The 26,040-nt window shown below is 41.5% G+C and overlaps 1 protein-coding gene and 1 long non-coding RNA gene across 4 annotated transcripts in view; one reads left to right on the forward strand and one right to left on the reverse strand.

Annotated features, from left to right (window-relative positions):
- Positions 1-22,504, forward strand: TMEM273 (transmembrane protein 273). 3 transcript variants are annotated; one of them, XM_010306330.2, is made up of 6 exons: positions 1-150; positions 5,456-5,506; positions 6,350-6,460; positions 8,641-8,665; positions 18,872-18,898; positions 20,309-22,504. In XM_010306330.2, exons 1-6 carry the CDS (start codon positions 96-98, stop codon positions 20,349-20,351), a joined length of 312 nt encoding a protein of 103 aa, XP_010304632.2. In that variant the 5' UTR covers positions 1-95; the 3' UTR covers positions 20,352-22,504. The 3 variants fall into 3 exon arrangements, with proteins under 3 accessions (XP_010304632.2, XP_075614471.1, XP_075614472.1); XM_075758356.1 differs by lacking the exon at positions 8,641-8,665 and adding an exon at positions 10,170-10,281; XM_075758357.1 differs by lacking the exon at positions 8,641-8,665.
- Positions 22,505-26,040, reverse strand: part of LOC142602607 (uncharacterized) — a 21,238-nt gene continuing 17,702 nt past the window's right edge. Inside the window, exon 3 of the long non-coding RNA XR_012836355.1 lies at positions 22,505-23,892. This is a non-coding gene — a long non-coding RNA (uncharacterized LOC142602607). The remainder of the gene's footprint in view (positions 23,893-26,040) is intronic.

A 26,040-nucleotide genomic window follows, 5' to 3' on the forward strand; every position in this document is an offset into this window, starting at 1 on the left:
GTCTAGCTTCTTTTTTTTTTTTTTAAAAAAAGACACTGCAGAAGAGCTAAATTCAGAAAATTTGGGTGAAACCACTCTGTTGGCAAAACTTCACAATGACATTACTAACAAGTTGGATATCAGTCCTAATGGCATTTCTTCTTCTCTTACGTAAGTAATCTATCATATTTCTTTTCCACACTTTTTGAGAGGTTTTTTTTTTCCTGAGCTTGATGGGGTTATTTATTTCCCAGTCTAACTATATGCATGTTGTTTAAAATTTTGTTTAGAACTCTGTTCCTTGGAAAAAGAACATTTGTTGAGACAGTGGGGTATTTTGCTGAGTTTTCTGGCTAACATTTCCTAGACTGCATGCTAAGGGGTCAGCTGTGTGCAATCCAGAAGATGCCATGAAGTTAAATACCTGCATCTTTGCAAATGAGATGGCAGAGCTTGCTGAGTACCCTCTTTAGCACTGTATAGAAAACACTTCTTCAGTAGAGGTAAAAGTTGATCTGTATGCATGCTATCTGCAAACCACTTTTGGTCTCTGTGGCTCTCAGAGGACTTTGATGCTCCTGACTCAGGCTGCTTCTAATGCTTCCTACAAGCCTGAAGCAGGGCTTTCTCATCCTCGCAGCTTGCCTCTTACTTCACGGTTACTCACCTCCACTTAGTGCAGGGAAGAAGTGGGGCTTACGGACAGGAAGTGTCAGCAGGAGTCTTATTAACATTGGGACTAATGGGGAGGATGGAGCTGGCAGCAGCTACAAAGACAGATGTTTACATGGGTTACTGCAATCTCCGACACATTAGGTAAGGGGGCAGGCACCCTCTGGTGGCAAAAGCCTCATCCTTACCTAAAGGACATCTCCCACCCTACTTCACGCAGTTATTCATAGAAAATCATCATCTACTCTTGGGGAATCCCACAAGGGCAGTTTGCCCCACCTGAGGCACGCAGACTAGCTGTTCCAGCTAGCATCCACTGGATATCTGCTCCTGCCTCAGATTCTCCAAGCAAAGGTATCCATAGATCTACAGCAGTGCTATATCCTCTTGTAGTCCTTCTCAGGGTACACATAGGAATTTATTGCTCTCATCATCCTTTTTTGTTGGCCCTTCAAGTGCTCTGCACCTTTCTATAGATACTTCCAAGAATCCAGAGGAATGGAGACTGTTCACCACACAGTACACGGGTAACCAACCATTCTTACAGATGTGAAGTCAGCAATGACTGCTCCCCAGTTATTGACTAGTTACTGCTCAACAGCCAAATGGCACAAGTTCCACTTAATACAGTAGCATTCATGAAGAGCAAAGAGATGCAGAATCAAGAGCAGCAAGACATATTATACAACAAAAGGCACTTTGCAATAGATAGAAGGAAAAACACATTAGTATCCCTCCAACTATTACATGGATAGGTGCAGGCAATGGCAAATCTATAGGCCTTGGATGGAGGTGTGCCTGGCAAGGACTAGAGTTAAAAAAAAATCCTGTCTTCATGTAGGAGTGACTCCTGTCCTCATCTATTACTACAAAGAAGGATTTTGTCTCTAATTTGAGGACTGAGGAAGGACTCCATTTGCCTGGATGCCAGCAGTGCCCATCTTATGAAATTTACATGTAACTGGAAATTTTGGTACACTAAATACCAGCCAAAATACTGTGGGGTTTTTTTTTTTAATAATGTCTTTCATGAATGGTTTCCAGCACAATCATTGCCTGTAACCTCCTTATGGTCGTGGGCATTCCACATTTGACTCTGGAGTTGCTCAGAAACCCACTAGGAGCCATCCCTTTCTTCCACCCTACCTCTGGGTTTCCCAGATACTTGCTTCCATTCCCATTTCCTTCCCCAAAGATGAATGGCACTGAACCCCTGGCTACTGCAGTGCCACAGGACCAGCCACTATCTGCTGCATAGAGGAGGAGAAACCTGAGATGCGGGAGGAAGGGAGAAGAAAGTCATATAGAAGCAGGAGGCAACAGAAGCGAAGGGACTAAGGCAAGTGCTGTGCACTGAGAAAGACAAGGCACATGTTGCTGTTTATCACCACAGGTTATGCCTGGGAGTTGTTCACAGTATCTCACAAGGTGGGGAAAGTGAGCTATTCCTGCTCCCTGATCTTATGCCCAAATTGCATTCTGCACCACTTTCCTCGCTGCAAGGCACTGCATGGGCAGTTACATAGCAGAGGGCACAGGGAGAACAGGACATCCCTTGGTGCAACTCAGAAGCTCTTTTCTGCTTAGCCCAGCACTGTGCACAGCAGGTCTGAGGAGGGCCAAACCTGCCTGGGGATTCACTGAGATCAGAGACCAGGGGCTCCTAGCCCAGCGTATTTATTTGCGGGTCCATCACCTGCTCAGCAGATGTACCTTGAGGGAAGTAACCCTACTGGCAGAGGACTGCAGTGGGCAGCCAGAAGCAAAAGCTTCCTCAGCTGCACGTCTGGCTCCAGCATAGCTGACCGAGCCCGGCTCCTCAGGCAGGCTGCCGCAGCAGATTCACACTTACTCCTTCTCTGTCGCCCCGCTTCTAACCTAAGACCTGTCTGGTGTGCAGTCTCATCTCCAGACTTGCTGCCAACAACACACACACACAACAACTTTCCCCACCAGTTGAAGACACAACCTGTGCCTCTCACCAGCCACTGGGAGCTGCCAGGGCCCCGGGGGCACATCTCTAATAGAGTGCGAGATGCATGCTACGCCTGAGCCAGGCACACCGGGGAGGTGAGAAAGCACTGTCAGTTGCTTCAAGACCCTTTGAAAAATGATCCATGAGTCACTCGAGCATATGTATCAAATTCATCTGCAAGGCTCTTCCACCCCGAAGCAAATAATCTCCAAATCCAGAGCATGTCTTCAAGACATGGGAGTTAGTCTAAGCTCAGTATACAGAGAAGAGAGGTCAGAAAGCTAGCACCGGTACTGGAACGCTGCAGAATTTGAGGCATCGTTTCTAACCCCTCTGTACCAGGGGGCTTGTGTACATCCCCAAAAGATCTAAACTGAAGATGGGCTCTAGGTCAAACAGCAACAAGTGTGTATTTGACTTAGTCCATCCACTTCTTTCCACCTAAGAAACTGAAACAAACAGAAGCCAGCTATCTAACACAGTCCTTGAAAGCAAACGGTATTTAAGCAGCATCCAGTAAATGATATTAAACCTTAATTAAAACCATATTGAAAGTATGAATTGGAAATGTTCTCTCTAGTCCTGTGGGTTTTCAGAGATTTCCCTCCCTCCCTTTTTAAAAAGAAACTAATAATTTAATCTCAATATATTAAGCTGACCTACATATAATATTCCATGTAAAATGTTATTTCTGCTATAAAACACATAATATGTCACTGGTTTAATTCCATTAGAAAGCATACATTAAGGTCTATGTATTATGATCATTAGGATAATAAAAGTAATACAATATCACTTTTATTATGTTTGAATTTAAAACATTCTTCATATGAGCACAAAGAATAATTAAGGGGATGGAAGAAAGGGGTTTTTTTTAAATTTATAATGAAATAAATTCACAGGCGAGAGCAAAGAGACTGGTTTTTAATCTGGAAAATCAGGAGCTATGCTTTTACACCCACTATGTAGTCTTAGACTTTTTTTTTTTTCTTTAATTTCCTTTTCTTTGTAACTTTGATTTTGGTCATTTAGTATAGCTAGCTTTTGTGATCATATCTACAGTTGGATTCCCCACCCCTCCCAACTCCCTTCTCTGAGTGTCATGGGGTTTTTAGAGAGAAAACATTTCTGCTTGTACAAAATAAATTTCCAGACATTTTAATTATGAAGAAAAGTTTGTCAAAAAAGGACTTTCAACTCAGAATTATAGTTCCAAAATACATTTGCTTTAAAACTCAAGTTTTTTTTAAGCTCATGTCCAGATTTTTGAAGCTTGGTTCATAACTTATGAAAATTTGGGATTAGAAATGTGATTAAGACCAGGAAATAAAAACAATTCTGTTGTAAGACACCCAATACATCTGATTTTTCTGAAAAAACCACAGAAGACCTAGAGCCCACATTCAGCTCAAGAGAGTTTCAGCAGTCTGAAAAGCAGACACAAGATGGATTTCTGTAAAGGTACAAAAATGGCTGGTTTTGAAGCGGGACTATACTTCAAGCTTATTTCTATTCAATCATATTTCTAGCATGCATTTTACTGGACAAGAAATGAAAGCACAGCCCGCTAAACCTGAATAAGACAGAATTATTTCTCTACAAGTAGAGGAGAGAAAGGAGAGGCAAGCTGGCACTTATGATATAGGAAACCTTAGTAGTAGGAAAACTGAATGCATTTAAGACCTTAAAATCTCACTTGAGTTTCAGTCAGACAATACTCCCTCACAATTCCCCACTACAGTGGGGAATGCCTATGAAAAGGCAATGTTGCATGCAAACCAGCTATCTTCCCTACCAGGTCCCATATGTACTGGCAATCCACTACCTGGGTGACAAAGAGGGATAGCTGTAGGAGAGGACTTCATGTTCTGCCTGAAGCACGTACAGGAGAACAAACTTTCACAGTATACTGTTTTAAAATGCAGGAGTCGTATCTGCCTTTAAAGCCTTCTTATGCTCCAAACACCTCATGGAGCTACACACCAGTTATGTCATTTGGAGCTACTTGAAAAGACTTTGGTGGAAATATCCTTGCATGTCCATCACTGAAAAAAAAACCCAACATTTGAGTGTACATTTTTAGCAATTTCCTATAATAAGCAAGCAACATAAATACTAAACATGACTTATCTCCCTTTTCTTGACTTTTGGAAAATTTTGAACCTTTTCCTTCAAAAGTATGTGGGAATGAATTGTTTTCTTCAGAGCCAGTCCATTCTCAGAGTCTGCACGCTCCGAGCATCAGGCAACACAGCTCAGCGGCTTTACAGAGAAAGGAAGGGCCAAGAAGGTGTCCTTTTGATGCACAGGGAACTTGACATAGGAGTCTCTGAATAGGATGCTTCCAGCCCATAACATTTTCTTGCAAGAGGAAAAGATTCTTTTCTTTGCCAGCAATAAATCACATTTTGAAGACTGGAACTACAGGCAGGATTGAGACTCATGTTTTCTGGAGAGGGGTGCTGGGGTGTGCCATATCCTCTCTGCTTGGCATGTCTTATTAGCTTTACTGCATCTGTAATCTTTTTCTTGATTTATAGCAACTTCTCTTGCATATAGCTCTCAGACTTGCAGTGACAAAACTCTGGAAGGGAAACAGTGCTAAGACAATATAAAATTTTAAAATTGTATTTTCTATTCTGTCCAAAAACTGGCATGTGGTGGCCACATTCCTAGGATGTCCTTATTAACTTGACTGATGGCGGCACTTCACTACTCCAGGAAGCCCCAGATCCTTTCTTAAGCTTTACCAAGATCATCCATCCCCTTGGAAATAACGATATGCCATTCTCCTTCATGTCCTAACAGGCTAAAATATTTCTGTTTCAGATTTTTGGAGAGCAAAGGTCTATGCTTCTGGAAACTCAGAGGAGGAAATAGGTGAGTTCATGGCAAGATTTTCACTTCCAGACAGGAAGTTAGGGGCAAAGCAAATATAACAAAAATGAACGTGCTGAGACGACTTTATGCACTTTTTATGTATAAAAGATAATAATCTGATAGTGTGCTAGTACTTTGCCTAGCACAGCAGAATCCTGCTTAAATTACTTCTAGGTAAATATAACAAGCGTAGGGAAGACATATCTGGAACACAGGCACCCCCCTGCCTGACAGATGAAAGTGGATCCTTATGTACACGCAGTGATGCAAAAATCACAATATGGTTCATAGTTTACACTTAAAAATTCTTCTGCTTCCTCCGGTGAAGACTTAGAGAGGCAGAACAGTTGGACAGGGGAGGAGGCCGGGAACTGGGAGGTAGAGATGAAGCTGTGCACGTGCAGCTGTGGGAAGCACAAATAAGAGTTTGGCAGGATACAGAGTGGCAAGGGAGTAGGATGGGAAACTTCACTTTGGGGAGAAAAGTAGAGCCCTAGGTTTAAAATTCAGCTGAGACCTGAACGCACAAAAGCCTACAGGTGTTCATTACCATAAAACAGCATTGAGCCTCTTAGCCACAGGTTCACATGGTTTCATGATGTGCAGGGAGTTGAAAGAGTAGACTCTTCTGAGTTACCTAGTCTGGCTCAGCATCATCAGGCCCTTCTGAAGAATAAATACATTGGGGTTTGGGGTTTTTTTTGTTGTTGTTGTTGTGGTTTTGTTTTTTAAAGTTTTTTGGACACGTTTAAACTTTGGAAACTTTGTGTCACATCTGAAACACAAAGACTGTATTTATTACTTAATGGGGTACACTCGCTGACTTGTTCTCAACTTTTGCAGATTTCACATATGTTATTATAGGAGCTACTCTGGGAGCATTTCTAGCAATTGGGTTTGTAGCAGTAATAATCTGCATGATCAAAAAACAGATGATTGACAATGTCTTTGAAGGTAAGAAAAAATACTCCCAATTTCCTATCCAGAGATCTAGATCTCCTTATGTTCTGATATAGCAGATCTGAGCTTCAGTGTTCGGAATTGTCTATGTACTACAGCTCTGGTTTTCCTTTGAAGAACTATTTTAAAAGTGTCTGAAGTGCTGGAGTCCCTGGAACTGCAGATTCACATTTCAGTATAACAAACTCTGCTCTTTAGCCTTACAAGAGAAATAGAATTCACTTCAGCATACTGCCTGGATATCTTTTAGAATAATTAATTTTTAAAACAAAATTCTGTCTATTCAACTTAAGTTAAAGAGCCTGTTGGATTTGCAGGATGGGCAAGAGGCTTGCTCATGCTTCGTAGCTAAAGTTAACTATTTATTTCACTGATTCTGGACTTTTTCTTCAAATGTGACTGGCTAAGATATGCAGTTTCCATCAGAGTACATAGCAACACTCCTTATAACTTTTCTACTGTGACTGGTTTTCAAGTTGCCACAGAAAAGCATGTTTTTCACCTGAAACAGGCAAAAGCTCTTTGATCTAACATCATAACTGCTGGTAGCAACAGCTCCTTTTGACTTTGGACCAGCAGTTTACAACCCATGGTTTTGGATTCAAATCCAAAAAAATCTTAAACTGAATAATGCCCATCACTTTAGTAGACAGAAGCTAGTGACAGGCAGAATTTGTTCCATGGGCCTCCCAAGGGGCAATGCTGGTCCATGGCCCTCCATCGTCTGCACAGAGCCTCTCTTGGCAGGACTCTAAAGTACTTCACAGACCACTGTAGAACAAATATTGTGATGATTCCTTCCGCTGCTGAAATACAACTGTCATCTACAGAATGAAGTAACAACACACAGTAACACTCAACTGCTGTTAAGAGCTAGAAATAAAAAAGCATAGCAAATACAATAGCAGCAGAAAGTGGCAAATGAGGAAATGCAAAGTCCTATCAGGTTGACAAGAACATCAGTATAAGCTGTTGTTTTTTGCAAAAAAGAGTCCTGAGACTTTGCTAAGGCAAATCTTTGCAACCTAAGTTTTGCTGGTCAAGAGAGGTCTGTACTCTTAGTAGCACGTGAAAATTTGACTTGGAAGGAAACTATAGCAGTGAGGCAATCTCATGAAATATGCGGGGAAATAATCCTTACTGAAAGAAGAGTGAACATAATAAGAGAATTTGGGGACTGAAAGCATTGCTTATGGCACCTCTGTGGTGAATTTCAAAAAAACCAGCTTTGCAGCTCTTGTTGCAAGTGAAGTCCCAGCTCTTGCAGTCCACTTTTAAAAACAGAGAAATTCTGATAAGTGTAGCCAGTTTCCACCATGAAAAAGGAGTCAGACATTAAACAAAGGAAAACACAGTGAGTGAACTCAGTCAGACTGCTACAGCACAGGACTAGGAGCTGCTTGTCCATCCACTGTATCCAGAAACGTTTGCTTCTGTTGCTAGATTTTTGCATTAACCTTCATGCGACAAGTGAGAGGTAATTTTCCAGCATCCAGAACTGTCTAACCCTACTAAGTCAGCAGTGCACCATGACACACCGATTCAACAGTAGTCATAGACTCTTGCTTAGTAAAGAGGAGAGCACAGTGATCTTAACTATTAAGCTTAGAGTGAATTAGACTGAGCCCTCTGGGCCCAGTACTACTATGGTGAACTCAGCCTATCAGTCAGGACCTAATTCCATCCTATTTACAGCAAACGCTGCTCTTTCAAAACACAATTTTGTAAACAGACTCCCCAGATACCCCATGAGGATACAAATGACAATATGATTCTACTTTCTGAAAGACAAATGGCTGATGCTTTCTTTAGTGGCACTACATAGCAGGCCCAAAGGGAAACTGCTTCCACCTTATTCTCATCAAGCATCTGTCCTCAGAGTTGTTTCTTATGACACTCTGGATATGTCTACAGTCAAACTCAATATAGCCAAAATATTAGCAAAGATACAGCTCTGAGAAAATTGACATGAGATGGTCCAGCTGGAAGAATCAAGAAGGGCTTTAGGAAGGTTGCATGACACTACTAATATCAAAGAGTTTTGCCTCAGAAAGGACAGCTGGATCTTTACCAGCTGTGTTCTTCCTGGTTGCATCCTCACAACTTCTAGGCAGGCCTATCACCACTCTGTTCCTGGTTTCTTAACTAACCACATTTTCCTATTCTCTTTTTAGACTCAGATGGCAAAATGGATAGAAGGTAAGAGTCATTGCCCCATGCTTTTTCTGAGGCGGTGTGATGCACAAACTGTAATGCTTAACTTCTCTCCTTATGCATGATCACACAACTGTGATTTGAATGATAACACGTAACACACATGGAAGCCTCTAGAGGACCATGAATGCAGCCTATCTAGTAGATCTGCGTGGAAGAAGGAAATTCCTTGTAACAGGGTGTTGACACTTCAGAAATAGGAAAGAAATCCTAGCAGACTGAGATTCTTTTAAAAAAGAAAATCCTTCAAAAAGTTTTGTTATTTTTTTAGTTTGTACTATGCATTATAATTACAAACTCATTTTTAAAAAGCATTTTTAAGGGATAATTACTTTTTACAAGCCCTTAAGATAAATATATATATATATGTAAACAAGGGTAATTAGCTTCATCAACAATTTCCCAGTTACTGTGTCTGGATCTCAGTTCTGAAAGCTGCCCTCACGCCAGGCTCTTACAGGCCAAGGTCATGCAGCAACATTCCTGCTGGAAGGGGTGTGTTTTGGCCCTTCACCTTCCTCCCTGCTATCCAGAAACAGTAAGACCATTTTAGGTTTTGAGCACCTGATGTGTTCACAGGCAGAAGAGGCAGTGCTAGACTACTCAGGCAATGGCCACTCCTCATCTCCTCCAAGGAGAGGCAATAGGATGGAGATGTACAGGAGCAGGGACTCTGGACTGCTAGTTGTCTGTTGGCTCACGGTAATCTACAGATGTGGGCGCTTTTTTTGTGTCCCTTAGAGATATTTTATGAGTGACTAAAAAACCCCAAACATTAATTAATCAGCATTCTCATGAACTGAAGGCAACAGCTGTACTCAATGACCTAAGAAATGGCTTTTGGCCTCTCTCAGAGAACTGGATAGAAGGATGTCCCCATCACAGTTATTCCTCATAAAGACAGCACAACTTATGTAAACACTCAATTGAAGATCAAAGCAAGGGCACCCTTGCAGCAAGTACTTCAATGTTTTGCCTGTCCAACAGAGAAGGGCCCCAGCTGTGAAGCGTCTGCTATTTTCCCAGGGAGGCACTTCCCCAACCTCACACAGCTAATTGTTACAAAATGTTTCCTTTCTAGTAACACACTATTCTCTTACAAGACACTGTTAATTTCTGTGTATTAACCTAAAATAGATTAGGACTATTTTATGGCCAGAAGGACACACTTAGAATACCCAGTAAACTTTCTGGTGTATTAAGGACAGTATAGACAGAGCAGTGAATGGGAAGGGTATGAGAAAGAGCTAAGCCGAAACGGAAAAGCCAGAGAGCAGAGTCAAGAGAAAAGGGAATAAAGGGAGGAGAGGGAAAAGACAAGAAGAGACACAGAAGGCAGTAGATTTACTACCTGGATGAAATGCAGATGGTATGATCTATGAACTGCTCCACACTGGACTTTTCTATCTCCCCTTGCTGTTTATTATGTGTGATATTTTCCTTTGGAGACAGTTTGAACATCTACGATACCATCCTCTGATCTTTCTAGGGGAAGTGACTGACTTTGTCATGGCAGCAAAATTTAACATCTTTAACGACGACCTTACATTGACCTTACCTTTGATGATTCCTTGTCGCAGTCTACAGGCATTTACTAGAAGGTAGAGTGAAGTTTCCAGTTTCATGCCAAAATTCTAGTCTTAACACTGGAAACGTGACACAATACACAAACTCTCTGCCTTAAAGCCACCGACACTGACCAGTGAGAGAAGCTGTAATTTCACAATGTTTGGGGGCAAAACTATATATGTTAAAGATGACTTTTTTTTTAACGTAGAAAATGACTGGAAATCCACCATTGCTTTTTAATCAGTTGTACTTTTCAATTCTACTGTAGCAGTGAGTAATTTACTAACAAATCATTGTTCTCATTCACTTCAGGGCATCTATGTATTACTCCTTGGTGGGTTATTCAGGGATTCTATAATGCAGGGATTATCTAAGGAAACAGTATAGCATTTGACTGGTCTTGAGGAAACTACTGACACTAAAAACACTACCAGATCCATAGCAAACATTTTAAAATGCCCTCATACACTAATTCTCAGTAGGATTATTGAAATGCAGATATCCTTGAGAGAGCATCAATTTTTAGCAAGAAAGTATATATGGTTCTTTGTTTTATAAGCAAAGCTATACTTTTCCGCATCTCAGATGGTTGATGCAGAACTAGCTTAGTCAGTTTTGCACCATCATTCTGCAACCCAAGAAATCTACTCACAGAAAATCAAAAGGAAATACAGCATACAGGATTCAATGTATTTTTTTATCTTTCCTCCTAACCTTCTTCAGGGTAGGGCCTTTCCAGATCGTAGAGTTTGTGTTGACATGCTAAACTGGCCTGTACCTAACGGGAATATCTTAAAGGTTGGAACTGGGCCTTTATAGCACAAGTAATAACTGAAGTATGTGGTAGCCTTCCATAGAATGCTCACCCATGTTGGCATCTCTGTTGTAGGACCGAACTTGACCCAAAGAATGGTGTTATATGTTGGAATCTAAAACATGGCATATATTGCAAAGGAGCTGTATGGGAGGTAGCCATTCTTAATAACGGCAACCAAAACAAAAAAATCTCCAAAACTTCCAAACACAAAGCCACCACAATCCCCCCACTTTATTTCCTGAAAAGAGCATTGAAATATTACTTATGCTGAGTACTTGCACTGTAAGTGCTACAGTATTATAAATACCGAGGAGATTCCTCAAGAAAATCCAAGCTGTATGTTGATTTTTATTTGATTTAATTTTCCCCATTGGTCATAGGGATAGTTTCCCATTTAGTCAAGTCACCAGAGAGACATGTGATAATTAGGTCTAAACTGATTTTAGCTACTTGCTTCAATTCCCTGGGGACTCTAATTTATGGCATTTTTAGGCCAGTGGCTAGTCCTAGAAAACCCTTTGATAAAGCAAAGTCCGTTATCTGAAATCACCTGGTTCTACATTAACTCCAACCAATCATACAGCCATCCTGAATCCCTCAGGGATACAGGTAACGTGAAACCCTCAGGGATAATCAAGACACCATCCCCTTAGGATCAGAGAGGAGAATTGGCATATCTTCCACAGACAACTTCATCTTCAGCTTGACCATTGATAATTATTAGCGTTTGTGCAGGAAAATACTTTAATCCAACTGATAGAGGACTCACAAAATTCACCTTCAGCCAAATTTTGGTTTAAATTTCACATCATTATTCCCACAAGCACCTCAAGCCACTTAATTTCTGTCCCTAGTTGGGACATACTCCGAGTGGGTGTCACCCAGCACAGTACCATCATAGTTGATGGAGTTGCTCAGCCTCGTACCAGTTGAAGACCTTGATGCAGATAATCTCTCATGCTAGAACCCTGATTAGCTGATACTGAACCTAACCAACATTGCAATAATAGGTTTCCACTAAAATCAGGAAGGATTCTGATGTGCCCCCCTTGATACTTTCCCAAATACTTAAACCAGAAGTGTTTCTGCACCCACATGACACTGACAGCTCATTGTGAAATAATTAACAGCATTCACCACTTTATTTAGTCAGGTATACAACATTAAGATTTAAACAATCAGTTCATAATGGGGTGCCCTTAAACTCAATGGGATATTTACTAACACTTTAGAAGAGAAAGACGCTTGAGGCAAGCTTCCCTCAGCTAACAAAACAGTAATTTAGATGTCAACTGACAATTATTTAATGTCCTCTTTTTTAATTAATAGCTCATGTCAGTTTCAAATGCCATCTTGGTGTAAGCTTGCTAAATTATAATGCCTAAAAATTTCATGCAAGTTTAATGTATTAATAAAAATGTCTGGGCACATTTAATGTTAGCGATATTTTGAGTTAACTACAGTGCATGGCAGCCAGATTTATTTTGACAGAAGGAGACAAAGAAAGAGACAAGGAGAAGGATGGAGAGACAGAGAACATTTGCTAAAAAGGAAAAGGTACATATTTTAAACCTGCTGCAACAGAAAAAGGGAATCTGTTGCCTCAACACATCCTGGGCAACAGCACATACCAAAACTCCCTATGCCACTCACTGGGTTCTACAGGCTCCCTGTAAATCACTCAGCAGATCAGGTTTTAAATGCAATACACAAGTCATTCTGATATTTGATGGAGGAGAGGAGGGAGGCTTCATCAGCCAAGTGCCAAGCGTATCGGTGATTTTCTTTTCTTACCCAAAGCAACATCTAGATATTCTTTTGTATTTTTCTAAGGGACCGACTTCTCTTTCCTTTGCTAGACTATGCTTGTGAATCACAAGGTACTCTTGAGAATCAGAGCATTCTTTAGGCAAATGGAGGAGGGCCTGGAATGTTATCACACCTTGAAAGCCTCCAGTCTTCTCATTGTCTAACTCTAAAAACAGTGCCATGGATTACATAGGAGGTGAAATCATCCACTTGGAAAATACAAACATCAGAGATGGATGGCATGGCAAAGACTAGGTTTGGGCAAGTTCGAATGTTGAGCTGCAGTTTCTTCCAACTAGCAGAACTGTCTCAGTCTAAACATTTGAGCCAAGAACACTTTTCCTAACATTTGGTCGCCTTCAGGTCTGTAGCCAGCTGCACTAACAGACAGAGATAGTGAATAGGAGCTGATGAAACAGTTTCATATCCTTCAAAGAGGTTTAATGTCAGATAGAAAGAAAAATCTCCTGTTTTGGAGAGGAGAGTAGTTCTTTCTGATCTAAATTTAGTCCAAAATGGTCTGTAATACAGTGAATTGCAGAACGCATTATTTACCAAACAGGAAGCCAATTGAGTAGGCATGAGTCATATCACTGATACTATCATCTGCAAGTGAGAGATGCAACCTGCCCAATCACTGCAGTCTGAGCTCACAAATAAACTTAACTGGATACCTAGTTTTGATGCTAGGATACTTGAGAAAGCCACGAGTGGGAGTCCTTTGGGAAATGGGCCAAAAATTTACAAATCAAAATCCATAAATAAATACACATTGAAAGAAAAGAGACTTTGGCCTTGTCTGAACATGCCACTGGAAGAGCAGTGCACAAAGGAGAAGGATCAAGATCCACAGCTTGCACAGGACGCTGGGCATTGAAATGCATCGCAGCGACTCAGACACTGCATCAGCTATTCACACGTAACACTATACATTCAGTCTGCAGCCAGGGAGTGATACCGTCTCAGCCTCTCTACTATCCATTGAAATCATATCTGCTTAAGATGCAAGCACATACTGCTGCTCTACTGTAGGCAAGTTCAATGGCAAAAGTACTTGAAATAGCACGATGCCAAAAATATATCAGCAAAGGAATTATCTTTATCCTAATCAGAGTAACCAAGATGTCTTCTCTACAGAAGATTTTTATACAAAGAGAGCAGGAAACAGGGACTGGTATTGGTTGTTTTAAGCCATGCTACAGCAACTTTTGTGAATTTTAATTACTTTTCAATGAAGTAATTCCCTCCTGTGAAAATAATTCAGACTTGAAGATAGATGTTTTCTTTGCACTGACCTGACTTTAAGAGGACATTTTTCTCAGCAGTAAGGTATCTCACTTTTCAATCTGGAGATAGCAGAATGAGGCTAGTTCATTCTCCACATTTCATTCAAGACATGGCCTTCCTGCTGAGACCCCCCATTAAAAAGTTAACATAGGATTTGTTTGGACACCTTTGCAGAAGGAGATGAAATGAATGACTCATTACACAAAATATGTGACCACTGAATTGTCAATCACTACAAAGCACTAACAAACATTGGTAACTGCAGATGGATATGAAGAAGCACAGGCATAAATCTATGTCTGTGATATGCCCCCAGGAGATGGGCACTGTAGCATCCCATCTTTACCTGCAAGATTACAGTCTCCACCTTCCAAGTTTCCTATTGCTTAAACATGCTCCCTCAGTTACATCCAGCTGTCTTTTATCTTTCTGTTTCATCTCTTCCAACACATGGGATGCAAGTAAGAAATACAGGCATAGGAAATGAATTTAAGTACGGTCACTGGTGTTCTGAGGAAAGCATTGGAGTGTTACCAATCTTACCAGAAGAGCAAATCTTGATAAGGAATTGTTTGAAAAGGTGAGTTGGCTTAGCCTTTCGTGCAGAGTCCCAGCTGCTTGGTCTCTTCCCAGCCTGGCCTTTGGACATCTAACAATGAAGAATCCTAATTTTCAAGAAGCACTTCCTTCTTTAAATGTAATATAAGACTCTGCCTACCATTCACTCAGACTGCATCTGACTTAAATTGCAAACTCAACTCACTAGTCTTGCAAAAAAAAAAAAGAAAAAAGAAAAAAAAAAGAAAAAGGAGAAAAAAAACCCCAAACCAGTGACTTATGAAATGGAAAAGTTATCAGAAGTAATTCAACACCATTGGCACTTGATGGATCTCTCATGGGTGGTCCTTCCTGAGATGCGTCTCATTTCTGCATTAGCAGAACAGTACCTGGAACAGGTCAAATCCTCCAAGATGCTTTTTAAGAGCAAACAAAATCCAAGAGCTTCAGCTGTCAGAAAGACACCTGGCAGAAGGCAGCTCACACTGCAGCACGGACAGGCCTCCCTGGCACAACAATCACTTCATATAGTCCCACAAAAACACACCCCAGTGGATCTGCCCCAGCCCACCAGTTACCTCCCTTTCCCCACTCAGATCAGTTTTGCCCTTGTATACAGCCATGACATTCCTCCCATAGAAAGAAAACATTGTCTGGTCTGGAAAGAGCAAGGCTTGGCAGGGGGATATGGGAAAGCAGAGAAGAAAAAGCACTGGAGAACACAGCAAAAAAGCTTTAAACTCTATCCAGCTTTCACTTGCTTATGACCATCACTGTAGCTGATGGAGATGGCAGAGCTCTCTTCCCTCCTAGTCCATCTGTTCTCCCATCTCCATCCAGGCTATCTTTCCCATGCCCATTGGGCTTTCTTCACCCCTTGTCTGTAGCCTGAAGGTATCTGTTTCTTCTCATGTGGAGGACTAGAAATGGTGGTGCTTATACAACACAAAGTATGCCACAGGTCCCACCACACCTTGCAGACCACTGCTCTTGGACAGACTGACTGCATCCCTGTCTTTGTTTTGGGCTGTCTGAGTGCATCCTTTAGCTTTGAGTTTTCATCTTCCACAGTTCCATTCCTATTGGCCCCAAGTATTTTCTGGACTTGTAGAGGAGGCAAAATTGAGTTTCAGTGCTACAGTTCCTCCCTACAGGACCTGTGAACAGTTCAAAGTAACCTTATCATGCATGGTCATAAAACATCTTGCAACAACAGACATGAAACATCAAAGGGAAAAAATTAGCCGTACCCTACATGCACCCCTATTCTCTCTAAATCCCCAGTAATCCAGACAACTTCCTCAGAACCACTGAGTTTCCTGCATCTGTCTTTGTTCTCCTAAAACAAGCCTCTTTTTTTCTTTTCCTCTCCCAGGAATATTCCTTTTAAACTATGACTGTCAGTGTCATCTTCTTGGACCTGGAGAAAAATCAGTTGTGTGGATCCAGCAGAATCTTTGACACCTCTGGGGTCAAAGACTAGAATGTTTTCTGTTAACATCCCTCAGCTATATCCCAAGCTGTTCTTTCACTTGTCGCTTTTTTTTTTTTTTTTTCTCCAAGCAGCCCTTCACAAGGTCTTTCATTCTGCCAACTAATACATTCTACAAACAACCCAATCATCAGGTCAACAAAGTTTTCATAAGTTGTTAGAGGTTTGCAAATAAGGAAGAACAGAGCCAGCAAAGACACTTAGCCTCCTCCATGATTTAAATGAGCCTTGCAAAATACATCAAAAATTATTCCTTTGTGGTCTGCTTTGACTGCAGAACCTCCCTTCACATTGCTACCATGGCCAAGTATCAGTAGTGAACAACTATCAAGAGAATGGAAGACAACTTGGAGGGCTACCTCCTCTTCTGCCTCTCAGGCAGCAGTCCATTTGCACTTCACTGAGGAGCAGACAGCACCTGCACAAGATGAGCCTGATACACTGGAGCAGGCCCGATTCCTTGCTCAAAGCTGTAGGGATTAGTGGAGGGCTGACCGACTGAACGCTGTATTCACTGCCTTAGGTTTTCTGAGTAGGCATCCTGGGAACTGAGTTTAATGAAAAATAGTTAAAGGCTGCACAAAACACCATAATAATGCATGCCATTGCAAATAAACATAAAAGTATGAACAGTATGTAACATTTACACAAACAACTCCATGTGTGTTTGTGTAAATGTTAAAAAACGAGCAAATGATCTCAGTAGAAATGGCTGTCTCAACTCCTTGCACATATACAATTGCAGAAACAAAATGTACATACCCATTCTGTGTTGAGGCAACGGTCAACAGTTACTAGAACAATAAACTGGCTTTTCTACCTGGTTCTGTCACTGTCCTGTCTAGCTGAATTTGTTCTTCTGAACAACCTTGGACAAGTTACTTTGGCTCTGGTTACCCTTTCCATAAAATGAAATTAATCTTTATATCACACACTTCAAAACCAAGGACACTAAGCTTTGCACTGTGCTGGGGACACCAGGCTTTAAAAAGCAGCACTAAGACACTCCGTAGCACTTTCAGGCTCTCAGTTCCTCTTAGCACCATTCCTGAATGGAGGGAATACTTCATATGCAGACACATATGCACACAGAGACAGTTTTTTATATATATATGCATATGTGTAGCCCAGACTGTTAGGGTGAGATTAATTCATTAAACCCCTTTCCAGGACACAGCATACTTCACTGATGCCAGCTACCAGCCTGACAGGCAGAGCCACACTTCTGGCTATTTTTTGCTCCTCCCTGGCCTCTCTCCACATTCCCTAGGAGAGCATCTGGCCCAGGACGCCTGTGCTCCCTTCATATCTGGGAGCTGCTTTTGCGGTTGACCTTTTCACAGCTGCCAAACAGGGAGGAATCCTTACTCCTTCCTACCCCTCTGCACAACTGTTTGAGGCTAGTCTTGAATAGCTCTAAAGCGTTTGATTGTAAGAGTTGGTCCCAAACCTGCTGAGTCAGGAGAATGCTTTCCTGGTAATATTCAGACACCTGTCAGAGGCAATTCCTTCCACAGTTATCATGGTCTCTACTGGCAAACTTGCTGGTGCCACTGATTCCAGCAATAAATGAGTAACTCTACCTTTCCCTGGAGCTGCTGTGAGGGAAAGCTGCTGATTTAAAAAAAAAAAAAAAAAAAATCAGAAATGTTTCTGGAAGAGTACCCTCTTCACTCCTGTCAACAGACACCCAGGGTAACTCAAATATTAGATGCCACCCAGCAGAGAGTCTTCTGCTCCCAGGCAGCACCTGTCTGCCATCCAGACTGAGTAGTTTTACGTTGACTAGGGCTTGTCAGAGAGGCGACAACATGGGATTAGCTAGGAATGAAAGCTGCGATCATAGCTAAAGGACAGCTTCAAAACAAAACAAAACAAAACAAGACCTCCTGACACAAGGGACTCAGAGTGCCACAGGTCTTAGCCAGGAAAGAACAGCATCAAATCAGAGCTCCTGCATATTCCAACTCACCGAACTTCCTGTATCCTATTGAATTTCTGGACAAGTTCACACTGAAAATATGCAAAAGGAATCACTAATTTCAGATGGTCCCCAGGAGCCTTTTTTCAGTGACTTCTCAGAAAATAAGATTATTTATAGATCCCTTTTTTAAGATCGTGTATATAGTCTGTCAGATCATTTTATTTCAGTTCCCTGATCTCTTACGCTCCAAGAGTTCTGCCTTGAAGGACCTGTACTATTTATCAGTAAATTTCAGCACAGCTTTCTAAAAAGACACGTGTGACAAAATTTCTCTCAAAGAAGGAAAAAAGACGGAGGCAAATTATGAGAAGCATGTCTCTGGCTGCCAAATCTCCTGTCAGTTCTTTCTTTAGCAAAGTTACCAGAAAATGCTTAAGTAGTATTGAAGGAAAGGGACTACAATAAATACCATTTCCCAGTGGAGTCATGAGATCTAAGAATATAAACAAGTTGAGAGCTGCAAGACAACAAAAGATCTTATTTCCAAGCACTGACGCTAGATGGAGTAAAACTGAGTAAGAGCAGTGAAGAAAAAGATTAAGAGCCGTGAAGAAAAGGGAAAGGATTAAAAATTCCTGCATTTCCCCAGCTGCTCATGTGTTGATTCTTTGAATGCTCATCTTTGATTACTGCTCTTAAAGTCACAGTTAATATCTCACTTTCTATACTTTGCAGGTCAAACATGGGATCGAGCCAGAACAGGTACGTTCTGGGGAAGCAGGAGTCTGGTGATGCGGGGAGATAGAGTGACAGTACCAGGCAGACACGTAGAAGTTGTAACGGCACATCCACTTAGATAAAGGGAAAGGTCACAGAGCAATAAAGGCTGTGAGGTTACCCGAGTTCTTACTGACAGCCCAGATCTGCCTGCAGGTCTGCCAAATGCTCCACATGGCCTAAGGCAAGTCATTTAACTGCCTTGTCCCCCAGCTTCCCAGTGCTATACCTGGAATACCATAACGTAAGGCCCAGGCATACTGCAAGGCTGTCTGCGTTACGGCACAACTATGCTGCAATGCAGCTGCCCCCCCATCAGCAGGTACTCCAGATAGTAAGCTATGAAAGATGCAGCCACAATACGGATCCAGGAGCTGCTGAGCTGCTCCCCCCTCACGTGGCAAGACAGTACTGGGAAGCAGCCGGAATGACAATAATCCAGAGTCTGTAACACTGTGAGCAGCTCTTGTAGCAGGATGCTGCCCTAAAATGCATTGCTTGCAGCCAGTGTATTCCTACCTGGCAGTGAAGTGAGCATCTGGAGGTCACCACAACAGCCAGAATCTTTATTTGTTCTGTTAATTCACTTAGGAAAAACAGGTACCTCCAAAGATCTATTGTGGTTTAACCCATCCAGCAGCTAAAACAACCACACAGCCATTTACTTGTTCCCCCCCTCCCCAGCTCCCCAGTGGGATGGGAGAGAGAATCAAAAAGGGAAAAAAAAAAAAAAGTAAAGTAAAACCCATGCGTTGAGATAAAGGCAATTTAATAGGACAGAAAAGGAAGTTGATGGTGATGATGGTAATAATAACAATAGAATATGCAAAACAAGCAATGCACAGCACAATTTCTCACCACTCAAAGGCAATGCTCAGCTAGTTCCTGAGCTGAGCCACCTTCTGGCCAACTCCCCAGTTATATACTGGACATGACATCATATGGTATGAAATAACCCTTTGGCCAGTTTGGATCAGCTGTCTTGGCTGCGTCCCCTCCCAGCTTCTTGGACACCCACTGCCTTCTCGCTGGCAGGGTCATACAAGAAGCTGAAAAGTCCTTGACTGCTTGGCAACAACTAAAACATCAGCACATTATCGACATTATTCTCATCCTAAATCCAAAACACAGCACTATACCAGCTGCTAGGAAGAAAATTAACTCTATCCCTGCCAAAACCAGGGCAGATACAAAGAAACATCTAGGAAAATAAAAGTTAAGTGGGAGAAACTTCACAAATGTAATTCGAGCATCTCTATTAATAATTTTCAGCAATTCCTGTATTTTTTATCTGACAATCTCCCAGCTCAGCTTTTACTATAATACTATGGATCATTCCAGGTAAAACTAAAGCCAGAAAGTTATTGTTAACTTGTGATGTTTCTTTCTTTTCAGAGACGTCAATGTACTAGGAAAACAAAGTACAAACGATCAATAATCCTTTTGCAATTGACAGTTACCTGGTCTGAGAATCGATAGAAGTCTCTTGTGCACAGGCAGGAATCTCACCAATACCAACTCCTTTCTTTGTTCTTTAATTGAAAGACGGATCGACTGATTACAGGAAGAGCTTATAGTGCATGCTAACTTCAATCACCTGCACACAAAAAGCCTGCAATCCCTAACAGCATATATATGAAGGAAATGTATGAGGAAAATAAAATAGATGAGCTCTGCTCATTAATAGATTGTGTTTAGTCTGTGATAAGTATATGATTGATTTCTAAAATCAATTAAATACAGGGTAATCAAAAAGGTAGCAATATATTTCAACAGGTGAATTCATGGTCACACCTGTACTTCAAGATAGGTAAATAATGACTGAAGTAACTTTAAATGTCATTCATTTGAGGTTGACTCAAAACAAGGCTTCTCAAGTTTTTCAGGAAATATATGTTTTGTGTTAATATGAAAATATTTCATTCACACTAAAATTATAATTTTTTTTAGCTTTAGGACTGATGTCTTTTGTTTAACTGTAGGTGGTAATGCTCATTTCAGCCATTTTAAATGTATTGTGGTAATTTAAAATTAAAAATTTCTTTTTGAAGTAATGTTTTTAATGATTTTAGAATGTTGAAATGAAAACAGTTTTGTGTACCCCCTCCCCCCCAAAACTCCCCCATTTCTGGACATCTGAAATGAAACATTTCACGTCAACATTCTACAAACAAGCTAATCTGACATTTCCAAAATTCACTCATCACTATTTTTTAGTACAAAAGAATGCACTAGCTTCAGTCAGAATTTGTGATTAATTTTGGTCTCCCAGTCCCTTCATTCCTGTTCTAGCCTTATATATTCTGTTGAATTTTATTTCATCAATGTTGCTTTGCCTGGCTCCAATTACAAGCTTCTTACTGTGGGAAAGACAACAAGAAAAAATAGAGCTTTGTCTCAGAACATTCAGAATGGCTGACATAATTTTAAATGGTTTAAACCAAAGTTATTTTGTAAACACCTCCCAGCTTTCACCAAAGCTGTAAGTCTGTGGCTTTGGTCTCAGTTGAGAAAATAATGCCATAGATTCTATTCTGTTTAAATCCACTTCTTTCAGGAATGCTTTATTATAACAAATATTGTCATCACAAGGTGCAAGAAAAGCAGGAAGATTTTTGTATTTCAGCTTGTAAAGACAGGGCAGCAAACGTCAGCTGGAGGTGCTCTGGGAGCACTTGGGTGGCAGCAATGCTGCGCTGAGCAGCTTCTGCTACTCTTACAGCTCCTCTGAGGAAACCCAGCAGGACTCAAAAGCTTGAGGGCCTCAGGTAGATGGCACACACAACATTACATGATGTTCACCATATTTCACAAGTATAGCTGTTATGTCATAGCATTAGCTCAGGCCAATGTCTATAGACAAATGGATTTTTTAATCGAATATACGTTCTTAAAGTTAACTTTTAAGCCAGTGTCTGCTCTCAGTTAGCTATGTGGCAGATCATAGTAAATGAAGTTCTTTCCAGTTCTTCACTACTGTAATATAGCAGAAGTTATCCAACCAAAAAAGACCAAACAAAAAAACCCCCAAAACGTAAATACTAGACTGAAGTCTAACCCAGAAATTATGTGTAATATTAAGAAATATCACTCAAAAAATCATGGAAGGCAGGGCCTCCCATGCAACAATCAGCTTTCAGACTGTGACAAGCTGCAATTAACCCCAGACATTAAAGGCAGAGCTGATGTGCTGAGTCAGGGACTTGAGTTAACACACTGTCAGAGCATATGAGCAGATATATCAGAATTTTGTTTCTATGAAGAATAAGCTACTGTACTACTTGTAACTGAAACTGAAAGGATTTGAATATGTGAATATTACCTTAGCAAAGGAGGTAACTTTCCAAGTGTGCAAAGGAAACTGGGTAGTAATTTTTCTGCACATTTTGAACAACAAAATGTAAGGGTTATTTTCAGAGGAAATTGATATATTGCAATAATTTCCCTGGATTCCTAGGTGTATGTTACCCAGTTCAGTAACACTGCAGTTCATTAGCAGCGTTTGCTAACAGATAAACTAAAGCAGTAATGTGATACTTGTAAGTAATTGTGTGTGTACATGTGTAAGTGAATAAACCATCTTGTAAGGTATCTGTTAATTGATTTGCTTCCTTTAGTACCATTTTAATTAAGACTTGGAACAGAAGAGAGCATGTGGTCAGGGAAGGAAGCTATTACCTTGCCTTATTTGTTCACACAAATGTTTTTTTCACATCAGTTCAGTACACTAAGGGAAATAAAGAAGAAAATAAACAAAAAAGGGAGTTACAAGCAGTAAAGGAGAAAGGTCTGGAGAATTAAGGTTAGTAATCTTGATCAGGCAAGGGTGGGGAATAGATTACGAGTTCCCAAAACCTTTTGGTGTGTGCCTTGTCTGCCTGGGTATGGGAATAGGACAGGCAGCACTGAGACAGACGGCGGGGGGACAAGGGACCCCCAGGGCTGCTGGTTCTGCTGCCACTGAGAGGTTTGGGCACACTTGGTAACTGCTACTGCTGCACAGGGCTGCCGTGCAGCAGCAACCAGTGCCCCAAAAAAGCCTAACTCTCCCACTCCGCAATTGTAGCAGCCAGCCTGACTCTGCACAGACAAATGAGGCTGCTGCAACTATTTTTCCACCCCAAAGAACTGCTGGTTTTGCCCATTCCTACATCCAGCTTTACCAGCACCGCCCACAGCATCAGCAGCTCCTGAATTTGGACCAAGCTGTACGGCAATGTTTGAAAGTAGTCAGTGAAGGAAAACTAGATGAAAGGGGAACATTTTGGAGGCATTCAGTCAAAAGACAAAAGATACTGTCAGCTCCACTAATTCTTGATGAAGGATGCAGCCTATTTTCCTGTCCAGCACAGGTTCCTCCTGCCCATGCTGAGCACCTCGACCTCTCCCTGAGCTCACTGGCACTCCCTTGAATGGATAACAGCGGGAAGGACTTCAGAGTCAGGGTTTGGACACATGCCCAGTTAGGTCACGCTGGACCTGCAGTCTCCTCATGGCAGATGCACAGCAACATAATGATGCTTTTGAATAGAGTTATTCAGAAGAGGAGACAGTTGTACACACAAGAAGTGAGCTAAGAGGTGCATACACAGCATACACTTCTAAAGAGATAACGATGCAGCGTTGGCTTTAGTTACAGTGCATGTGCCACAGCAACAGTGGGATCATTCAGGTCAAATCCTGCTGTCAGCTGCATCACTGTAAATTGGGACTAACTGAAGGAGCCACACAGCTTGGTGCAGCACTCTCTCACACTATAATAAATTGGGCAGAAATCCACTGGACTCAGTAGAACTGCAGGGGTAGGGTAGAAAAGCAGTGCCTGTGGGAGGAGTCCTCTAGGCCAGACCTCACTGATACAAATCTGCTCTGGGCAGTATGGGGAAGAGTCTGATTCAGTTCTTCCAAGCAGAAAGGATGGCAAAATTTGTAATAGTCAAAACAGTCACAACCTGAATCTTTCTTGGCCTCTCTCATGCCTGTAAGTGAAAAATCAGATCATTTTAGTCAATAGTATTATTTTTTTCTGTTTCTTATAACTGCACTTAATCAAATAAAAAAGACTAAGACTATTAAAAATGCTTTGACTCACCAACAAAAATGGGAAAACACAAGCAAAGAAAAGTACCTCCTACCCAGCAAACTTGATAAAGAAAGGATGTTTATACTCACCTATAAAAAGATACATGAATGGAGCGTGAATTAAAGAAAAGACAAAGAAGTATGATACCATATGATGGCACAGATCAGGTCTGAAATACAGAGTGCCTGTCATTGCAGAATTAAAAAATAGGACCTATGGAGGCTTCAGACTTCTGAAAATCGCACTCATTATAGACAGGAAATATTAGAATAGCCAGCCCAGGTCTGACTGAAGTCCATCTTTTCCAATAGCCTCTTTGTCACAGGGTCTGATAGCAAACATCTAGATGAAGTCTAAGAGCATTGCAAGCACGTGCCAATGCTTTCCTAGAATACCCTACTGCTCTACAGCAAACTTCTGCTTAGCGTCACTAAGCCAGAAGTGGTCCTGTTGAATTTAATATCTTCTGATATATTTTCCTTCCATAGTCAGAAGTAGTCAATTCCATAGATACTGTACGTTTATACATAAAAAAATCACAAAGGCCTTTGCCCTCCCTGTCACTACATCAGTGAATTTGTGTAGTCACTACTAACACTTTTTTTGCATGAAAGCAATTCACATACTCCTAAGAAGACACATCCAATCTTTACAGAGAGAGGAAATGAGACATGGAGCAGCCCAAGTGCTGTGCCAAAGGCCAACACGGGATCAGCAGAGCAGAGAATACAGACAGTGCTTTCCAAGTTCAACGTGGGTGACCTAATTATTATTCTTAGACCATCATTCTTCTTTACTGCTGCCTCCAACAAAAATGCTGGTTTTGGATAGGTTAGGTGTTAAGTATTTCACCTTATTGAATATATATGGTCTCGATTCTCATATTTCAAGCTTTAAGCCATAGAAGAACCCTGTGCTTTCCCTCACAACTGTATCAAACAGGAGGCTCAGCACAGTCAGTGACATTACACTGGGGTAGAACACTCTGTGGACTAACAACGAGCCCAAATGTGTCACAGGCAAACTGCCACAATGCACAGACTCTGCCTTCTGCATTCAGTTAGAAAAGGTGTTCCCCCCATCCCAGCCTGCCACGCAGTGCTCGCAGGGGCTAGCGATGTTTCATTTGCATCCCTTGCACTGCTGCTGCTGACAGTCTGTCTTGATGCAGGAAATCCACAAGGGCCTTCCTTTACAGACCAGATTCTACTCAGCACTAACAGAAATCTTTCTGAGTCAATGGGCAATTAAAATAATTACCTTTAATCGTATTCTTCAATTACTCCACAGTACTGAGGGAAGACTCACAGGACTGGGACCAGATGCAAACATATTCTGTTGTGATTAAAACTGGCTGAAATGCTCCAATGAATATAAAACACTGACTATTCACCCCTTCTGGGGACAACCTCTGTATGTTTTAAGCTGCTTGATATTTAAACTCATTAGAGTGACACCAGGGAAGCAACGGAAACCTGTGGTGAGTGCACAAGGGCTCCTGTGTGGACCCCTTCAAAGGAGCTGCCACCTTTAAATACATAAAAACCACAAAACAGCTACTTAGAAGAAAAGGCTTCTGCATAGCTGCAGGATGAGAGGTGCTAACAGCTAGTTAGCAGGCTAGTTGTTGAACCTGCCCTTCACACACCAGGTATCTCCAACAGCTCTGGGACATTGCTGTCCCAACCCAGGCCTCTCTTTGGAGGCTATGGGCATCTTTTTGATCTTTTTGTCCTGAGGGAGGGACCCTGACCCCACGTCTCAAAGGCTACAAGTACTCGTCTGTTTCCTTTGGGCCTGTCCCTTCTAGAGGCTACTGCTCCTTCCTGCCAAAGGGATTCAGTACCCAAAGCAGAGCTGGAGAAGCTCTGAGGTACCTCAGGAGGTCCTGGTATGAGGAGCTGACTGTGTGTGTTTGTTATGGGACTGGGGACATTGGCAGGTTTGCAAGGACTCAGCTGGGGGTCCCGGGAAATTGCTTTTTCAGATAAGCAAACTGATGATATAAAGGAGCACTAAATACAAAAGGGAACTAACTGATGCC

This window comes from Balearica regulorum, chromosome 7 (genome assembly GCF_011004875.1).
Source record: "Balearica regulorum gibbericeps isolate bBalReg1 chromosome 7, bBalReg1.pri, whole genome shotgun sequence".
In the NCBI taxonomy this organism is placed as follows: domain Eukaryota; kingdom Metazoa; phylum Chordata; class Aves; order Gruiformes; family Gruidae; genus Balearica; species Balearica regulorum.